This window comes from Oncorhynchus mykiss, chromosome 17 (assembly GCF_013265735.2).
Source record: "Oncorhynchus mykiss isolate Arlee chromosome 17, USDA_OmykA_1.1, whole genome shotgun sequence".
Lineage (NCBI taxonomy): Eukaryota > Metazoa > Chordata > Actinopteri > Salmoniformes > Salmonidae > Oncorhynchus > Oncorhynchus mykiss.
The window spans coordinates 17,284,521-17,304,475 of NC_048581.1; the positions used below are offsets into that span (position 1 = coordinate 17,284,521).

The 19,955-nt window shown below is 46.5% G+C and overlaps 2 protein-coding genes across 2 annotated transcripts in view; both read right to left on the bottom strand.

The window, feature by feature from the left end:
* The window catches only part of LOC118940342 (protein FAM83F-like), a 16,778-nt gene extending 4,663 nt beyond the window's left edge, over window positions 1-12,115 (bottom strand). Inside the window, exons 1-2 of the mRNA XM_036949169.1 lie at window positions 11,211-12,115; window positions 722-889 (exon numbers count right to left, since the gene is read on the bottom strand). Of these exons, the coding sequence (XP_036805064.1) occupies window positions 722-889; window positions 11,211-11,681 (639 nt within the window). The 5' untranslated portion in view covers window positions 11,682-12,115. The remainder of the gene's footprint in view (window positions 1-721; window positions 890-11,210) is intronic.
* Window positions 12,116-12,352: 237 nt separating this feature from the next.
* On the bottom strand, window positions 12,353-16,677 carry LOC110526262 (GRB2-related adapter protein). The gene is made up of 7 exons (XM_036949170.1): window positions 16,506-16,677; window positions 15,691-15,778; window positions 15,180-15,271; window positions 14,078-14,197; window positions 13,594-13,756; window positions 13,025-13,297; window positions 12,353-12,868 (listed from the first exon to the last, which is right to left on the bottom strand). The coding sequence occupies exons 2-7, from the start codon at window positions 15,766-15,768 to the stop codon at window positions 12,668-12,670; spliced, it is 927 nt and encodes a 308-aa protein (XP_036805065.1). The 5' UTR covers window positions 15,769-15,778; window positions 16,506-16,677; the 3' UTR covers window positions 12,353-12,667.
* Window positions 16,678-19,955: the final 3,278 nt, after the last annotated feature.

The following is a 19,955-nucleotide window of genomic DNA, read 5'->3' on the forward strand; positions in this document are numbered from 1 at the left end:
CACACACAGTAACATAAAGGGTTATAGTAACCTGACACAGACCCAACCCTGTCCCCTGAACTGTACGAGTCCTGATGTTCTGAAAGATACAACACACACAGTAACATAAAGGGTTATAGTAACCTGACACAGACCCAACCCTGTCCCCTGAACTGTACGAGTCCTGATGTTCTGAAAGATACAACACACACAGTAACATAAAGGGTTATGGTAACCTGACACAGACCCAACCCTGTCCCCTGAACTGTACGAGTCCTGATGTTCTGAAAGATACAACACACACAGTAACATAAAGGGTTATGGTAACCTGACACAGACCCAACCCTGTCCCCTGAACTGTACGAGTCCTGATGTTCTGAAAGATACAACACACACAGTAACATAAAGGGTTATGGTAACCTGAGACAGTCATAAACAAAACGCACGCAGACCAGCAAGATTCTCCACACACACAGAAAGACATCAACTCATGGGTGTTAAACCTCCCATGTCCAAACTACCATTAACATAGAAGTCTTTTCAATTTAAGATGCCCAAAAATCACTTGACATTTCATTTATTTAGCAGACGCTCTTATCCAAAGAGACTCACAGTTTTTCCTCACTGGTCCCCCAGGCATGTCACATGATCACACATGACACAGGGCCCTTGTACAACACATGCGTGAGTAGCCTAAGGCCTTCAATGCTCCTCTGCTTCAGGATGAGGGACCGTCTCTTACCCGCAGGTGCTGAGCTCCGACCTGCAGCCTGCAGCACATATCCAGGAAGTGTGGAACCCCGCTGACATCCAATAGGATGTAGACGGCCACGGAGCGCCGCGACGCTGCGTCCAGCAGGTCCTGCAGTATCTGGATGTCTGTCAGCAGGTCCATGACTATAGCTAACACCTGAAAGATACAAAGACAATCAAACTTTATTTAAAAATGGAATACAGTCAAACTTGATTTAAACACACATGGAGGCCGGGGTAATCAAATACAAGCAAACTTTATTTAAACACCTGGAGGGAGAAACACAGCAAATACATTCAAATCAAACTATATTTAATGGTCAACAACTAAATGAGAAAAACATACAATATACACAATGTTTATGAAATATAGGTAGAACGGAAATAAAAAGTGATTAAGATCAATAGTTGTGAATCACATCACTTGAAAGTCAATAAAACAATGAAAATCCTCCCTGGCAAAAGGCCATACAACAATCACTGACTGTCAGGCTGAAAGCACAAGCTGGGCCTACAGAAAACACTTAGGCTTATACACTAAACCTGGGGTGTTATAAAGGCTTATAAACAGTGACATCTTATAAACAGTGCCATTCTTCAAACTTTTATGCCAATTCCTGCAATTCTGCACATTTTACAACGGAGCTGAGAGACAATGTTGCAGTTTTAAATCTAGTTTCCTGCAGTTCTAGGCATTGTGCCATGGCTGAGGCTGTGCTCTTTTTCTCAAACATCATAACAAAATAAATGCTGCTAAATTCATTGTTTTGTGACCTTTCAACTTTCTCCCTGAGCTTTAATGTTGGTGACTGTTAGTTCTCAGAGATGATACTATGAACAAATCTATATGTCCATTATCTTTACTACATACTTTATATCTGCTTTTAGTGGTTTCAATTTACACTGAAAGTCTTTTTTCATCCCTAAAATGATACATCTTTTTTTGATCCCCTATCTATTTGTATATATTTATTACATTGTTTGGACATAGGGGCCTGAAAAAAAGCTTATGCTGCCGCCTACGTATTTCAATGGAAGAAAAATCCCTGTAGCTGACCCAACACTGACCCAACACGTCTCCTAGTTGCCCCAACACTTCTCCTAGTTGCCCCAACACGTCTCCTAGTTTCCCCGAAGCTGCCAGGCTGGCAGAAACAAAGCAGAGACAGAGACAGGTATGTGGGGAGGGGTGTAACACAACAAAACACCTGAGGAAGGAACTAGAAAGTGGAATCTCAGCTATTATCTTTCCTCAGAACTGGTTCTGTCCTGCTTAGCTTTTACTTTCTGTTTGATATGGGGAATTATTGAAAGAGTATGAATTTCCACGGACCGAGAACTCTCTGGAGCAGGTTGAGACCGATACACTGACTTGAATGTGTCCACAAGATAACACTGCCTTTTCAGTCTGCATCACAACAAGGAGTGGACGATTATATAGTTCCTGAGATATAGGTGTCCACAAGATAACACTGCCTTTTCAGTCTGCATCACAACAAGGAGTGGACGATTATATAGTTCCTGAGATATAGGAATTCCTTGTACACAAAACGATATGGGCATAATAAACTCTACTGGGAGTAAGATAAGAAAGACACATTCACTTCCAGTGACAGAATGTGAAACTAAAGCCTTGTTCACACTGCAGGCCTTAATGCTGACTGTCCAAACAGCCAGTTACAAGTGACCAAATCCGATTTGTGTGTGTTCAGACAGCAGTCATTTGCTGACATGGCTATGCTAGTTGTCATAGTAACGACGGGTGTGTGCGCAGTGGTGTAGGTTGATTGGTGGTGGCACTCATGCTTCCTGTTAATCAGGAGATATGTAGCAGGACCAGGTGACAATAATGCCATGGATGTTTCCCTGTTGCTCTGAAATGTTCCAAATCATAGTGAACACTCTTGTTTATTATCAAACCCTCAAAAGGACAAGACGATACAACTTTCATAACAAGGTGGTTTGAAAGGGCCTACCAAGGTGGTTTGGAAGGGCCTACCGAGGTGGTTTGGAAGGGCCTACCGAGGTGGTTTGGAAGGGCCTACCGAGGTGGTTTGGAAGGGCCTACCAAGGTGGTTTGGAAGGGCCTACCGAGGGGGTTTGGAAGGGCCTACCGAGGTGGTTTGGAAGGGCCTACCGAGGTGGTTTGGAAGGGCCTACCGAGGTGGTTTGGAAGGGCCTACCGAGGTGGTTTGGAAGGGCCTACCGAGGTGGTTTGGAAGGGCCTACCGAGGTGGTTTGGAAGGGCCTACCGAGGTGGTTTGAAAGGGCCTACCGAGGTGGTTTGGAAGGGCCTACCAAGGTGGTTTGGAAGGGCCTACCAAGGTGGTTTGAAAGGGCCTACCAAGGTGGTTTGGAAGGGCCTACCAAGGTGGTTTGGAAGGGCCTACCAAGGTGGTTTGGAAGGGCCTACCAAGGTGGTTTGGAAGGGCCTACCAAGGTGGTTTGGAAGGGCCTACCAAGGTGGTTTGAAAGGGCCTACCGAGGTGGTTTGAAAGGGCCTACCAAGGTGGTTTGGAAGGGCCTACCAAGGTGGTTTGAAAGGGCCTACCAAGGTGGTTTGAAAGGGCCTACCAAGGTGGTTTGAAAGGGCCTAACAAGGTGGTTTGAAAGGGCCTACCAAGGTGGTTTGGAAGGGCCTACCAAGGTGGTTTGGAAGGGCCTACCAAGGTGGTTTGAAAGGGCCTACCAAGGTGGTTTGGAAGGGCCTACCAAGGTGGTTTGAAAGGGCCTACCAAGGTGGTTTGAAAGGGCCTACCAAGGTGGTTTGAAAGGGCCTAACAATGTGGTTTGAAAGGGCCTACCAATGTGGTTTGAAAGGGCCTACCAAGGTGGTTTGGAAGGGCCTACCAAGGTGGTTTGGAAGGGCCTACCAAGGTGGTTTGAAAGCGCCTACCAAGGTGGTTTGGAAGGGCCTACCAAGGTGGTTTGAAAGGGCCTACCAAGGTGGTTTGAAAGGGCCTACCAAGGTGGTTTGAAAGGGCCTACCGAGGTAGTTTGAAAGGGCCTACCGAGGTGGTTTGAAAGGGCCTACCAAGGTGGTTTGAAAGGGCCTAACAATGTGGTTTGAAAGGGCCTACCAAGGTGGTTTGGAAGGGCCTACCAAGGTGGTTTGGAAGGGCCTACCAAGGTGGTTTGAAAGCGCCTACCAAGGTGGTTTGGAAGGGCCTACCAAGGTGGTTTGAAAGGGCCTACCAAGGTGGTTTGAAAGGGCCTACCAAGGTGGTTTGGAAGGGCCTACCGAGGTGGTTTGGAAGGGCCTACCGAGGTGGTTTGAAAGGGCCTACCGAGGTGGTTTGAAAGGGCCTACCAATGTGGTTTGAAAGGGCCTACTGAGGTGGTTTGAAAGGGCCTACCGAGGTGGTTTGAAAGAGCCTACCGAGGTGGTTTGAAAGGGCCTACCGAGGTGGTTTGGAAGGGCCTAACAAGGTGGTTTGAAAGGGCCTACCAAGGTGGTTTGAAAGGGCCTACCGAGGTGGTTTGAAAGGGCCTACCGAGGTGCTTTGAAAGGGCCTACCGAGGTGGTTTGAAAGGGCCTACCGAGGTGGTTTGAAAGGGCCTACCGAGGTGGTTTGTAAGGGCCTACCAAGGTGGTTTGAAAGGGCCTACCAAGGTGGTTTGAAAGGGCCTACCGAGGTGGTTTGAAAGGGCCTACCGAGGTGGTTTGAAAGGGCCTACCAAGGTGGTTTGAAAGGGCCTATCAAGGTGGTTTGAAAGGGCCTACCAAGGTGGTTTGGAAGGGCCTACCAAGGTGGTTTGGAAGGGCCTACCAAGGTGGTTTGGAAGGGCCTACCAAGGTGGTTTGGAAGGGCCTACCAAGGTGGTTTGGAAGGGCCTACCAAGGTGGTTTGAAAGGGCCTACCGAGGTGGTTTGAAAGGGCCTACCAAGGTGGTTTGGAAGGGCCTACCAAGGTGGTTTGAAAGGGCCTACCAAGGTGGTTTGAAAGGGCCTACCAAGGTGGTTTGAAAGGGCCTAACAAGGTGGTTTGAAAGGGCCTACCAAGGTGGTTTGGAAGGGCCTACCAAGGTGGTTTGGAAGGGCCTACCAAGGTGGTTTGAAAGGGCCTACCAAGGTGGTTTGGAAGGGCCTACCAAGGTGGTTTGAAAGGGCCTACCAAGGTGGTTTGAAAGGGCCTACCAAGGTGGTTTGAAAGGGCCTAACAATGTGGTTTGAAAGGGCCTACCAATGTGGTTTGAAAGGGCCTACCAAGGTGGTTTGGAAGGGCCTACCAAGGTGGTTTGGAAGGGCCTACCAAGGTGGTTTGAAAGCGCCTACCAAGGTGGTTTGGAAGGGCCTACCAAGGTGGTTTGAAAGGGCCTACCAAGGTGGTTTGAAAGGGCCTACCAAGGTGGTTTGAAAGGGCCTACCGAGGTAGTTTGAAAGGGCCTACCGAGGTGGTTTGAAAGGGCCTACCAAGGTGGTTTGAAAGGGCCTAACAATGTGGTTTGAAAGGGCCTACCAAGGTGGTTTGGAAGGGCCTACCAAGGTGGTTTGGAAGGGCCTACCAAGGTGGTTTGAAAGCGCCTACCAAGGTGGTTTGGAAGGGCCTACCAAGGTGGTTTGAAAGGGCCTACCAAGGTGGTTTGAAAGGGCCTACCAAGGTGGTTTGGAAGGGCCTACCGAGGTGGTTTGGAAGGGCCTACCGAGGTGGTTTGAAAGGGCCTACCGAGGTGGTTTGAAAGGGCCTACCAATGTGGTTTGAAAGGGCCTACTGAGGTGGTTTGAAAGGGCCTACCGAGGTGGTTTGAAAGAGCCTACCGAGGTGGTTTGAAAGGGCCTACCGAGGTGGTTTGGAAGGGCCTAACAAGGTGGTTTGAAAGGGCCTACCAAGGTGGTTTGAAAGGGCCTACCGAGGTGGTTTGAAAGGGCCTACCGAGGTGCTTTGAAAGGGCCTACCGAGGTGGTTTGAAAGGGCCTACCGAGGTGGTTTGAAAGGGCCTACCGAGGTGGTTTGTAAGGGCCTACCAAGGTGGTTTGAAAGGGCCTACCAAGGTGGTTTGAAAGGGCCTACCGAGGTGGTTTGAAAGGGCCTACCGAGGTGGTTTGAAAGGGCCTACCAAGGTGGTTTGAAAGGGCCTATCAAGGTGGTTTGAAAGGGCCTACCGAGGTGGTTTGAAACGTGGCTTGAAATATCCGATTCTCAACCAGCATGCCTACACAAGCTTTATTCTGGAGACCACCTCAGCAATGTGAACAAGGCTCAACCAGCATGCCTACACAAGCTTTATTCTGGAGACCACCTCAGCAATGTGAACAAGGCTCAACCAGCATGCCTACACAAGCTTTATTCTGGAGACCACCTCAGCAATGGGAACAAGGCTCAACCAGCATGCCTACACAAGCTTTATTCTGGAGACCACCTCAGCAATGGGAACAAGGCTCAACCAGCATGCCTACACAAGCTTTATTCTGGAGACGACCTCAGCAATGGGAACAAAGCTCAACCAGCATGCCTATACAAGCTTTATTCTGGAGACCACCTCAGCAATGGGAACAAGGCTCAACCAGCATGCCTACACAAGCTTTATTCTGGAGACCACCTCAGCAATGTGAACAAGGCTCAACCAGCATGCCTACACAAGCTTTATTCTGGAGACGACCTCAGCAATGGGAACAAGGCTCAACCAGCATGCCTATACAAGCTTTATTCTGGAGACGACCTCAGCAATGGGAACAAGGCTCAACCAGCATGCCTATACAAGCTTTATTCTGGAGACCAACTCAGCAATGGGGACAAGGCTCAACCAGCATGCCTATACAAGCTTTATTCTGGAGACGACCTCAGCAATGGGAAAGGGTGGAGGAGGAAAAGGTTTCTTCATTCACGTGAATGTTCTCATTCAGACAAGGAAAAGGCTGTATGCTGACATGACATTCTCCAGAGGAAACATGCTGAGTGAAGTGTTCTGTGTTGTAACAACGGGGCCTGTGTTGTGTTCACAAAGCCTGGTACAGTAGGAGTGTTGACCAGCGTGGCCTTTCAGATCATAATGGACCGGGGAGACCTGATCCTAGATCAGCACTCCTACTCTAACACGTGCACTTTATGAGTACGGGCAAAGAGAAACAACAAGTAACAGTATGAAATAATTCAAGTTAAAACCTACAACACCACAATGTCTTCCATCTAACAGTAGCCGCAACAAAATGCACTCACTGTTAATGCCATCCATGCAAATGTTGTGATGTGGATTACACAGTAATCTATTGTACTGTATGTAGATGAAGACAACCACAGTATGCTAAACTAAACACACCACACCTGATTATGTAGGTCCCTGTATCACTACTGAGTGTGTGTGTGTGTGGACGTGTTTAACTATACATGAGGGGACCAGAAGTCTCCACAAGAATAGTAAACAAACAAAAATGTGACCAACTGAGGACATTTAGTTGTTTCTAGGGGGTTTAAGGTTAAGGTTAGAAGTAGTGTTAGGGTTAGAATTACGTTAAGGGTTAGAGTTAGGAGCTAGGGTTAGGTTAGGGTCAGGTTTTCGGTTAGGGTAAGAGTACGGGTTAGGGTTAGGTTTAGGGTTAGAATTACATTAAGGGTTAGAGTTAGGAGCTAGGGTTAGGTTAGGGTCAGGTTTTCGGTTAGGGTAAGAGTACGGGTTAGGGTTAGAATTACATTAAGGGTTAGAGTTAGGAGCTAGGGTTAGGTTAGGGTCAGGTTTTCGGTTAGGGTAAGAGTACGGGTTAGGGTTAGGTTTAGGGTTAGAATTACATTAAGGGTTAGAGTTAGGAGCTAGGGTTAGGTTAGGGTCAGGTTTTCGGTTAGGGTAAGAGTACGGGTTAGGGTTAGAATTACATTAAGGGTTAGAGTTAGGAGCTAGGGTTAGGTTAGGGTCAGGTTTTCGGTTAGGGTAAGAGTACGGGTTAGGGTTAGGTTTAGGGTTAGAATTACATTAAGGGTTAGAGTTAGGAGCTAGGGTTAGGTTAGGGTCAGGTTTTCGGTTAGGGTAAGAGTACGGGTTAGGGTTAGGTTTAGGGTTAGAATTACATTAAGGGTTAGAGTTAGGAGCTAGGGTTAGGTTAGGGTCAGGTTTTCGGTTAGGGTAAGAGTACGGGTTAGAGTTAGAATTACATTAAGGGTTAGAGTTAGGAGCCAGGGTTAGGTTAGGGTCAGGTTTTCGGTTAGGGTAAGAGTACGGGTTAGGGTTAGGTTTATGGTTAGAATTACATTAAGGGTTAGAGTTAGGAGCCAGGGTTAGGTTAGGGTCAGGTTTTCGGTTAGGGTAAGAGTACGGGTTAGGGTTAGGTTTAGGGTTAGAATTACATTAAGGGTTAGAGTTAGGAGCTAGGGTTAGGTTTAGGGTTAGGTTTAGGGTTAGGGTAAGAGTACGGGTTAGGGTTAGGTTTAGGGTTAGAATTACATTAAGGGTTAGAGTTAGGAGCTAGGGTTAGGTTAGGGTCAGGTTTTCGGTTAGGGTAAGAGTACGGGTTAGGGTTAGGTTTAGGGTTAGAATTACATTAAGGGTTAGAGTTAGGAGCCAGGGTTAGGTTAGGGTCAGGTTTTCGGTTAGGGTAAGAGTACGGGTTAGGGTTAGGTTTAGGGTTAGAATTACATTAAGGGTTAGAGTTAGGAGCCAGGGTTAGGTTAGGGTCAGGTTTTCGGTTAGGGTAAGAGTACGGGTTAGGGTTAGGTTTAGGGTTAGAATTACATTAAGGGTTAGAGTTAAGAGCTAGGTTTAGGGTTAGGTTTAGGGTTAGGGTAAGAGTACGGGTTAGGGTTAGGTTTAGGGGTTAGGGAAAATAGGATTTTGAATAGGACTGAATTGTGTGTCCCCACAAGGTTGGCTGTACAAGACTGTGTGTGTTTGTGGAAAAGGAGGGCTGAACAGGCCCCCATTAACATTGACGGGGCTGAAGTGGAGCGGGTCGAGAGTTTCAAGTTCCTTGGTGTCCACATCACCAACGAACGATCATGGTCCAAACACACCAAGACAGTTGTGAATAGGGCACCACAACACCCTCCCCCCCAGGATTTGGCATGGGTCCCCAGATCCTCAAAAAGTTATACAGCTGCATCATCGAGAGCATCCTGGCCGGTTGCATCACTACCTGGTATGGCAACTGCTCGGCATCTGGCCGTAAGGCACTACAGAGGGTATTGAGTACGGACAAGTACATCACTGGGGCAAAGCTTCCTGACATCCAGCACCTCGATACAAGGCAGTGTCAGAGGAAGGCCCCAAAAAATGGTCAAAGGCTCCAATCACCCAAGTCATAGACTGTTCTCTCTGCTTACCACACGGTAAGCGGTACCGGAGCGCCAAGTCTGGGTCCAAAAGGCTCCTTAACAGCTTCTACCCCCAAACATAAGACTGATGATCAATTAATCAAATGGCCACCAGACTATTTACATTAACCCTTGTTATTGTTATGTAATTTTCTTGTGTTCTTTATTTTATAAATTGTTGTACTTTTTTTATTTACTTAACTCTTTCTATAACTGCATTGTTGGTTAAGGGCTTGTCAGTAAGCGTTTCACAGTAAGGTCTACACCTGCTGTATTCAGCGCATGTCACACATACTATTTGACTTGATGTGTGGGTGGTGTGTACTTCCAACCACATTCTCTCCATTTCTCCTAACATTAAACAAACTGCTTCTAAGCTTCAGGCTGCGGTGTTCCATGAAATCCTGTTTGGCATACACACACACCTGAGAAATGACTTTCATATGTTCTCATTCACTCACTTGACAGGTAGGTGAACTAGAAGTAGGGTGAAGTTGCCACTAGGAGCTGATCTTGGATCAGTTCGACATTTCTCCCACTAATGGTTAAGGTTAGGATCAGGGGAGGGGAAGCTGATCCTAGATCTGTACCTAGAGGAAACTTCAGCCCAGAGCTACCCAGGGGGAATCCCCTGTAGGTATAAATAGACAGTGCCTAGCACATGTACATGACATTGTAGAGGCTACCTGCCGCCCTGTGACCTCACATTAACACACTGTCATATATGTAACATACGGTATATGACATAGGCCCAGGTTTAACATGTCATCATACTTCTGTAACAATATACTGTATTGACACAATCATTTTTCACATGTTTTATTTAACCTTGATTTAACTAGGCAAGTCAGTTAAGAACAAATTCTTATTTACAATGACGGCCAAAACCAAACCGGACCAAGACACAATGTGATTGTGTGTTGTTCTAAGACCCAGTTGTACAAAGGGAGGAAATTAGTCATGGTTTGACTGCCTGACTAACTGACTGCCTGACTAACTGACTGACTGACTTGCTGATTGGGTGGCTCTGACTGGATGACTCACTGGCTGACTGGTTGACTGACTGGGTCAAGATGGGTGGGTCCAAAATGACTCAGTCGCTAGTGACATGATAAAACAAACGTCGCTAAAGGCAACTGAACTAAGCAGCTCTGACTCCAGTTCACCCTGTTATGTGCTGCCAACATGCTGAGGGATTTGTTCATTCATTACAATGGAATAGAACCCCCTTTATCTCTCCTGTGTGCTGTTTTAATGGGAGGTTGTACGCATCCACACAGGGTGGAAAGTACAGACAGTGTGTGTGTGTGTGTGTCTTTGTATATGTGTCCTCTGAATAGCCTAATCATGAAAGCTAGCCTAACTTTAATTGACATGACAGAATGTTTCCTGTGTAATACGGAAATCAGCTGTTCGTTCAATGAGGGCATTCAACAATGATATACGTCATCAGACAGGAATCATGGCCCGTGGATGATCCCCCAAGTTTACGTGGATGATCCCCCAAGTTTACTGGAAATAATAATAATAACACAATAAAAAGTTAATTGTTGGACGTAAAAGACTGTAAAAACACCAGCCAATCAGCGCCAAGTGATTTACATTTAAGAAATATGTTCCCAGGAATTCCCGCGCGTAACAGAGAGACACGTGATCGAATATAAACGTAAGCAAGGTTTGAAATTATTATGTTTTAGTCAAAAAATACATCTGTTTGGACTTCTTGCGGTCAATTTGCAGTTATTAAATTATTTGTAATTATGTTCAGGCCTCTCGACAATCCTCTCAGCATAAAAAATATCGTCCCGCGGTTGAATCTAGTTGATGACAAGTTTAAACACTTACTTCAATATGCCCCTGCTGATGCACGGACGCACACACACACACACACACACACACACACACACTTTATTTTTCACTCCGCTGAGACACGCCTCTAATAATCAGTCGTTTATTCGGGCAATCCATCCATTCTCTCTATTCAACCACCGCCTCTCCGCTAACCTCCCCAGATTTCCCTCCACATTTGAGGTTCTCTGATAAATTACTATATAAATTACTTTCCCATGAAAAAAAATGGCTTCATGAGTTAGATTCTTACCTCACATTTGAGATACATAGGCCAGGGCTATCACTATCCCAATAATAAACCAATACAACACAGTCATTAGTCCTGCGTTATTCAGTTAATCACTATGTCGTTACATCATTATTGAACAGTATATACCCACAGTTCACCTTGGTAGCTTCTTGGATCAGCCTACGAATGACCTCCTTGATGTGCGGTCCGTTCTCTTTTGGCGGGTGCGTGTGAACCGCCACGCGTGTGACCCCCTTGAACAAACCCCCGTTGGGCCAACCGAGATCCAACGGCGGTACCTCTGTATCCGACATCTGCGGCCAGTACGTCGAATGGTGCCCCGAGTTCGCTTTGGAATCGTCGGGTTTCGCTTTTAATTCTCCGCACTTCTCTTCATCTTCAGTGTCATATTCTTTGAAAGTGTTCCTTATCGTTTTAATATCACGGGCCGAGAGAAAGTCTTTCACTTTGTCCTCTTTCAGTCGCATTTTGAAAGCGCCGTCACCGTTTTTGAGCAGTTGTTCAACCGCCGCTCGTTGTTCTTCGCTGTAGTAAAACTCCGGTTTGGACTCCGGGACGTTCTCTTTGATGTGGCCGTCCTCCATGCATGTTAGCTGGGACTCGGCCATGGCTGGACACCGCTGTGTCACCGCTGGACTGAAGCCTATGTGTAAAGTCGCACAACCGCTACCGTGTGATTTTAAAAGGATCCGGGAGATACACGGTTACCTACCTACCTACCTAGGCTACCTGTGTGACGTTTGACTTTGACAGCTAACCTCAAATGCTGCGTTCAGAAAACTGGGAACGTGGAACCCGGAAATCTCCGACTTCAGTGCATTCCATACAACTGGGAACTCTGGGGGAAAAACGAGCTCCATCTGTAAAAAATGTTTTTGAATGGTCATCCAAATCTGAATTCCAAGTCTGAAACTCGGGCATCCTAGAGCTACTTGAATTACGATTTGGATGACCATTCAAACGCGCATTATTTTCCAAGTTCCCAGTTGTCGTGAACGCGCATTACCTGCCATAGGGGCGGAACGATACCTTATATAATAAATACCTTATTATATGACGGAAATCACCCTATGGAAGCGCCCAACGCGTATGTGGCTATCATGCACTGACTGTCAGATTGTGATTATTGTTGGACTTCGAACAACCCAGATATTTGTGGCTCTTCTTGGAATTGGTGTGATTCCACAGTTAGTTGATCCAAGGCTATTGCTCTCACACAAGTCAAACTCCAAATTAATGGTAGCTATGTTGCAACATTGATTAACATTTATACAGGGGCTTACAGAAAATGCATTTATTTGATAATCATACAGTAATAATTGTGTTCTGAAGTTGTAAATAGTTGTGTTATCCTGACATAAGCCTACGGTAAAGTACATTGATAATAAACCAGAAAGAAAGTTACAATACATATATTTAATGCTAAAGCTAATCATTATGTTTTCTCTCTCTCTCTCTCTCTCTCTCTCTCTCTCTCTCTCTCTCTCTCTCTCTCTCAGAAATATAGTTGTTATTAAGTTGCTCTGGATAAGAACGTCTGCTATAATTAATTAAGATACTTATTTAGCTCTAAATGCTACCCATGTTCTCTCTCTCATACAGGGTTGGTGTAGTTGGAAGGGAACACTCCCATTTGTCCCCTCAGTCTTCCTTTCCACCATGACATGTCGGAACACTCCAGCACCTCGATGATGTCACCGGCCTTAAAGCTCAGCTCGTCCTTCTCCTCGGCGTTGAAGTCATACTGAGCACTCACCTGCATCAGACCACCGCCCCCCGTGGTCACGGCGGCACGCTGGAACACAGGTACACACACAGGGGTTGATTAGACACGTAGCTTCATTCTATACATACACACATGCATGGAGGTACACACACACACACACACACACACACACACACACACACACACACACACACGGGAGGGATTTGGTTGTAGAGAGTATACTACCTGTGGTGGGGGTATAGGGTCTGGTATGCGGGGCAGGGGTTGTTGAGGCTGGGGTACACGGGGCAGGAGATGGTGAGGCTGGGGTATGCTGGGCAGGGGCTGGTGAGGCTGGGGTGCGCGGGGCTGGTGAGGCTGGGGTATGCTGGGCAGGGGCAGGTGAGGCTGGGGTATGCTGGGCAGGGGCAGGTGAGGCTGGGGTGCTCGGGGCAGGGACTGCTGAAGCTGGGGCTGAGAGGATGGGGCTGATGTCCTGGTCTGGCCAAATCCCTTCTCCTAGGAAGAAAAGTGAAATTAGAGAGAGAGAGCACTGTCATAACTTTTCTTCCAGATTCGATAAACCGATAATGAACAGTGTTTAGCTATTTATCAAGCTTGAAGTACCCTACACCATCAATTAGTGAACAGGGATCCTCCAGAGTTCTACTCCTGCCTGTGTTTCTGTGTCCAGCAGATAGATGCTGTTTAGAGACAGAGTTGTTCATATAGTACTCCACCAGCTCCTTTATTAACTACGTATAAGCCCTTCATAAACCCCTTATAAACTCTTTATAATTACTTATAACTGGTACCTGTGTTTCTGTGTCCAGCAGATAGATGCGGCTGTGTTTAGAGACAGAGTTGTTCATGTAATAGTTCACCAGCTCGTTGAAGGAGCTGAACTTCTCAGACCAGAGGTAATACTGCCCTCTGGTGTCTGCCATCACCTTGAAGTGCTGCACGTCTGCCTCGTGTCTGGGAGAGGAGAGGTAGGTAGGTAGGTAGGTAGGTAGGTAGGTAGGTAGGTAGGTAGGTAGGTAGGTAGGTAGATAGATAGATAGGTAGGTAGGTAGGTAGGTAGGTAGGTAGGTAGATAGATAGGTAGGTAGATAGGTAGGTAGGTAGGTAGGTAGGTAGGTAGGTAGGTAGATAGATAGGTAGGTAGGTAGGTAGGTAGGTAGGTAGGTAGGTAGATAGGTAGGTATAGTGATATGATGCAAATAGGAGGCAAATATGTCAATGATGTTGTCGTGTACATTAATCTAGCTTTTTAATGTAAAGTACACACACACTGACCTAACGGATATGGAGAAATCTCCTGGGGTGCTCTGGCTGCCCCTGATCAGAAAGGATCCTATAGGCTGGGTCATGAGAGACTCCTGGGCCTCACCTCGACTAGCACTCTCCTGGTACCAACTAGAGATGGGGGGAGAGGGGGAGGGAGGAGTAGAGAGGGGGAGAGAAAGTGGGTGAGAAGGGGTGGGGGGAGAGGGAGAGCAGTAAACAAAATAGTATTTAGTATTTTTCACAACATCGGATTGTGTTCACACCTGCTTACACACAGACATCACATAGCCGACACACACTGACACACAGTACTGCTTGATTGTCTTGGGTAATAACTATGACCTGGGTAGGTATTTGTCTTGGGTAATGAGTATGACCTGGGTAGGTGATTGTCTTGGGTAATGAGTATGACCTGGGTAGGTGATTGTCTTGGGTAATAAGTATGACCTGGGTAGGTAATTGTCTTGGGTAATAAGTATGACCTGGGTAGGTAATTGTCTTGGGTAATAAGTATGACCCGGGTAGGTGATTGTCTTGGGTAATAAGATGACCTGGGTAGGTGATTGTCTTGGGTAATAAGTATGACCTGGGTAGGTGATTGTCTTGGGTAATGAGTATGACCTGGGAAGGTAATTGTCTTGGGTAATAAGTATGACCTGGGTAGGTGATTGTCTTGGGTAATAAGTATGACCTGGGAAGGTGATTGTCTTGGGTAATAAGTATGACCTGGGTAGGTGATTGTCTTGGGTAATAAGTATGACCTGGGTAGGTAATTGTCTTGGGTAATAAGTATAACCTGGGAAGGTGATTGTCTTGGGTAATAAGTATGACCTGGGTAGGTGATTGTCTTGGGTAATAAGTATAACCTGGGAAGGTGATTGTCTTGGGTAATAAGTATGACCTGGGTAGGTGATTGTCTTGGGTAATAAGTATGACCTGGGTAGGTGATTGTCTTGGGTAATAAGTATGACCTGGGTAGGTGATTGTCTTGGGTAATAAGTATGACCTGGGTAGGTGATTGTCTTGGGTAATAAGTATGACCTGGGTAGGTGATTGTCTTGGGTAATAAGTATGACCTGGGTAGGTGATTGTCTTGGGTAATAAGTATGACCTGGGAAGGTGAATGTTGATGTAGTTACGTGGTATGAATCCCTTCTTTCCATGTCGCTCAGCCATCAACCAGTCATCATTGGTGCCCAAGATCTACAGAGAACAGAGGTGGGACACACACACACGCACACACGCACGCACGCACACACACACACACACACACACACACACACACACACACACACACACACACACACACACACACACACACTTAAAGTGGTTAGAATGGAGAAGTACTGTAGCCTACTATTGACATAAGTCACAGAGTGCAAACAGGAAATGCTGTGGATCCCGTGTGATGTATACATGTTTGCCATTTAACCGTCTCACAACATAGCTTACTGAATGCTTTAACAAAGGCCTGTGACCAACATGTCAGCACCTATCAACTAACAATGGGTTAGTGTTGCATGGAGTATTTCTTCCCGACATAAGGGTTGTCTACTTATGTTTACTATGTGCCCTTGCTAGGGTACACTAGTAGTGTGGAAGGGGATTGCTGTCCTCTTTACCTTCATGTTGTCTCCCTTCCTGAAGCTCAGCTCGTCCTCAGCAGTGGCAGTAAAGTCATACTTACCTACTGCCTCCATAGCAGGGAGTCTGGGGGGAGTTCAGGGGGAGAGAGATAGAGGGAGGTGACACAGAGAGAGAGAGAGAGAGAGAGAGAGAGAGAGAAGGAGGTAAGGAGGGACCGGAAGAGAGAGAGAGGGACAGGGAGAGAGAGAGAGAGAGAAAGAGAGAGAGAGAGAAGAGGGAGGTAGGGAGGGACCGGAAGAGAGAGAGAGAGAAGAGGGAGGTAGGGAGGGACCAGGAGAGAGAGAGAGACAGAAGAGGGAGGTAGGGAGGGACCAGGAGAGAGAGAGAGAGAAGAGGGAGGTAGGGATGGACCGGAAGAGAGAGAGAGAGAAGAGGGAGGTAGGGAGGGACCAGGAGAGAGAGAGAGACAGAAGAGGGAGGTAGGGAGGGACCGGGAAAGAGAGAGAGAGAAGAGGGAGGTAGGGAGGGACCGGGAGAGAGAGAGAGAGAGAAGAGGGATGAACAGGGAGAGAAAGGGAGACAAGAGGGAGGGAGGGACAGGGAGAGAGAGAGAAGAGGGAGGGACAGGGAGAGAGAGAGAGAAGAGGGAGGGACAGGGAGAGAGAGATAAAGGAAAGAAGGAAGGAAGGAAGGGGGAGAGGACAGGATAGAGAGGTTAAACAAAGGCATAGTTCTGTAACAGAAACCCACACATCAACTTTGACATATCATTAATAAATATACGATCCTATAGACAACAACAACTACAACAACAACAACAACAAACACTGTAAAGGAAACTGATACATACCTTGATCCCCCCAGACAGCACGGTTAGTAGAGATGGCAGCTCCAAACTTTAACTGTCCTTGTCACAGTTCTGACAGACAGGATATGATGCAGTCCTGCAGTTGCGCAAACAGAACCTTGTTCTCAAGCTGTTTAGAAGATGTCTCACCGTATACACACACACACAAACACGACACACACACACACACACACACACACACACACACACACACACACACACACACACACACACACACACACACACACACACACACACACATTAACACACACATTAACACAAACACACATTAACACACACAGAGAGAGAGAAGGGGTGAAACCACAATGCAGTCTCTGTGAGGCCATATGCTAAATAAAGTCTGTTTCAGAAGAGAACAATCATCATTGACAAACAACTTCCTCCTTTGGAAGCTCTGCTGTAGCTGGCTTTCTGGAAACACCCAAATAACCTTTTACATTTCACTTGACAGCGTTATGATCCTGTGCTGGAGAATACACACTTTATGTTGCACAAGCACAAACACAATATTCTCCCTTGCAACCAACACACACTTTCCCTTTCTCATATGTTTTTAGGTCTGGGTTTCAGACAGGATCAGAAGCTGTAGCAGAGGCTCAGTCTACGTACACACACACACACACACACACACACACACACACACACACACACACACACACACACACACACACACACACCCACTCAGTCTAAAGCTATACAACCACTGTGTTTGGGTTCTTACCAACAAGGCCACTATTGGCTGAGACAGCGTTTCTTAAAGGAGTAGTTCACTGTTTTACAACTTGATGTTAGCTGGTTCCTCACCCTGAAAGAGGTCTTTGGGCCAGGAGAAACCTATTTATACAGCCATTACAAACTTCAGCTGACTTTAGCCACCATTAGCTAAAAATCTATTGAAGTGATGGGGGCATGTGAGCAGGTTGTTGTTTTTATGGCCAAATCACGTTTAAGTGACATGATGTGGACATTACTGTTCTAAACATGCTCACTTTTCCCCATCAATTCCATGTGAATCTAGTGGTGGATGAAGTTAGCTCTGGTCGTAATGGCTGATTAAAGGAAACTGAACCACGGATGACAGTTTCTCCTGGCCCAAAGACGTCTTTCAGGGTAAAAAATCAAGTAGAATAGTGAACTAGTCCTGTAATACTGGTCGGGGGTGCCTATTTTAGTTTTTGCCCTAGCATTAACACACTTGATTAAAAAAAGGCTTGATGAGCCTCCCGGGTGGTGCAGTGGTTAAGGGTGCTGTACTGCAGTGCCAGCTATGCCACCAGAGACTGGGTTCGCGCCCAGGCTATGTCGTAACCAGCCGCGACCGTGGGGTGACGCACAATTGGCCTAGCGTCGTCCGGGTTAGGGAGGGTTTGGCCGGTACGGATATCCTTGTCTCATCGCGCACCAGCGACTCCTGTGGCGGGCCAGGTGCACGGTGTTTCCTCCGACACATTGGTGCAGCTGGCTTCCGGGTTGGATGCACGCTGTGTTAAGAAGCAGTGCGGCTTGGTTGGGTTGTGTATCGGAGAATGCATGACTTTCAACCTTCGTCTCTACCGAGCCCGTACGGGAGTTGTAGCGATGAGACAAGATATACTGTTACTGGAGGAGTCCCAACCCACAGGGTTACTGGAGGAGTCCCAACTCACAGGGTTTATCCTGTTACTGGAGGAGTCCCAACCCACAGTGTTTATACTGTTACTGGAGGAGTCCCAACCCACAGGGTTTATACTGTTACTGGAGGAGTCCCAACCCACAGGGTTTATACTGTTACTGGAGGAGTCCCAACCCACAGGGTTTATCCTGTTACTGGAGCAGTCCCAACCCACAGGGTTACTGGAGGAGTCCCAACCCACAGGGTTTATACTGTTACTGGAGGAGTCCCAACCCACAGGGTTTATCCTGTTACTGGAGGAGTCCCAACCCACAGGGTTACTGGAGGAGTCCCAACCCACAGGGTTTATCCTATTACTGGAGGAGTCCCAACCCACAGGGTTTATACTGTTACTGGAGGAGTCCCAACCCACAGGGTTTATCCTGTTACTGGAGGAGTCCCAACCCACAGGGTTACTGGAGGAGTCCCAACCCACAGGGTTACTGGAGGAGTCCCAACCCACAGGGTTTATCCTGTTACTGGAGGAGTCCATAGAATCTGAAGATAACACCCACTGTAGAAAGAGGAGGAAGGGAAGCGCTACTAAGGTACACAATAGTACATTTTGGTAGACAGAAGGTGCTCTTTGGTAAAAGGGTTGGATTGGTCATCAAAAAGAAAGGAGGACCAAGGCACTCTTCGTATAATTAATTAAAATGCCTGTTTTAGTATGGCATGTTCAATTGAAACAAAGTTTTACAAATCTGACGTGTTTCGGCTGCGTGGCCTTCGTCAGGGAGGACAAAAAAATAATACAATGTCCTCTTTTGAACAGCTTTTCCAATCAGCCCTAATTAGAAGAGGGAGTGGTGACACAATTGATTGGACACACCTAGTAAGCAATACTTTACACATTAAAAAGTGAAATACTGTAGCTAAGTTATCATAAAAATACAACTCCAAGCTATGTTTAGACTGTTGTTGTTCCTGTTCTGCTGTGTTCTGTGGAATATATTGTTTTCTTGTTCTTGACACTTCTCCCAGTCATATTTAAGGTTAGAACTACCTTTCTAAGAGTTCTGATACTTCTAGCTTGGAGTTGTGTTTTATGATAAAGAGTCTCTTGGTCGTCCTTTCTTTTTGATAACACATACTGTATTGACTTGTTTTTATCTGAACCTTTATTAAACTAGGCAGATGTAATGGCCGTTGTTGGTGGAAGAAGAGGAGGACCAATGTGCAGCGTGGTAAGTGTCCATATTGATCATTTATTATCCTGAACACTAAACAAAATAACGAGAACGAAACAGTCCTGAACGGTGAATACACACAAAACACAGAACAGAAAATAATCACCCACAACTCAAAGGTGAAACCAGGCTACCTAAATATGGTTCTCTATCAGGGACAACGATTGACAGCTGCCTCTGATTGAGAACCATACCAGGCCAAACACAGAAATCCCAAATTATAGAAAAAAGAACATAGACTGCCTACCCCAAATCACGCCCTCACCATACTGAAACAAAGACAAAACAAAGGAACTAAGGTCAGAACGTGACAGCAGATCAGTTAAGAACAAATTCTTATTTACAATGACGGCCAAGGAACAGTGGGTTAACTGCCTTGTTCAGGGGCAGAACAACAGATTTTTACCTTGTCAGCTCGGGGATTCAATCTAGCAACCTTTCGGTTACTGGCCCAACGCTCTAACCACTAGGTTACCTGCTAGCTTTTCCTCTGAAAGCTGTGTGTGTGTGTGTGTGTGTGTGTGTGTGTGTGTATGTGCGTGTGTGCGTGTGTGTGTGTATGTGTGTGCGTGTGCGCGTGTGCGTGTGTGC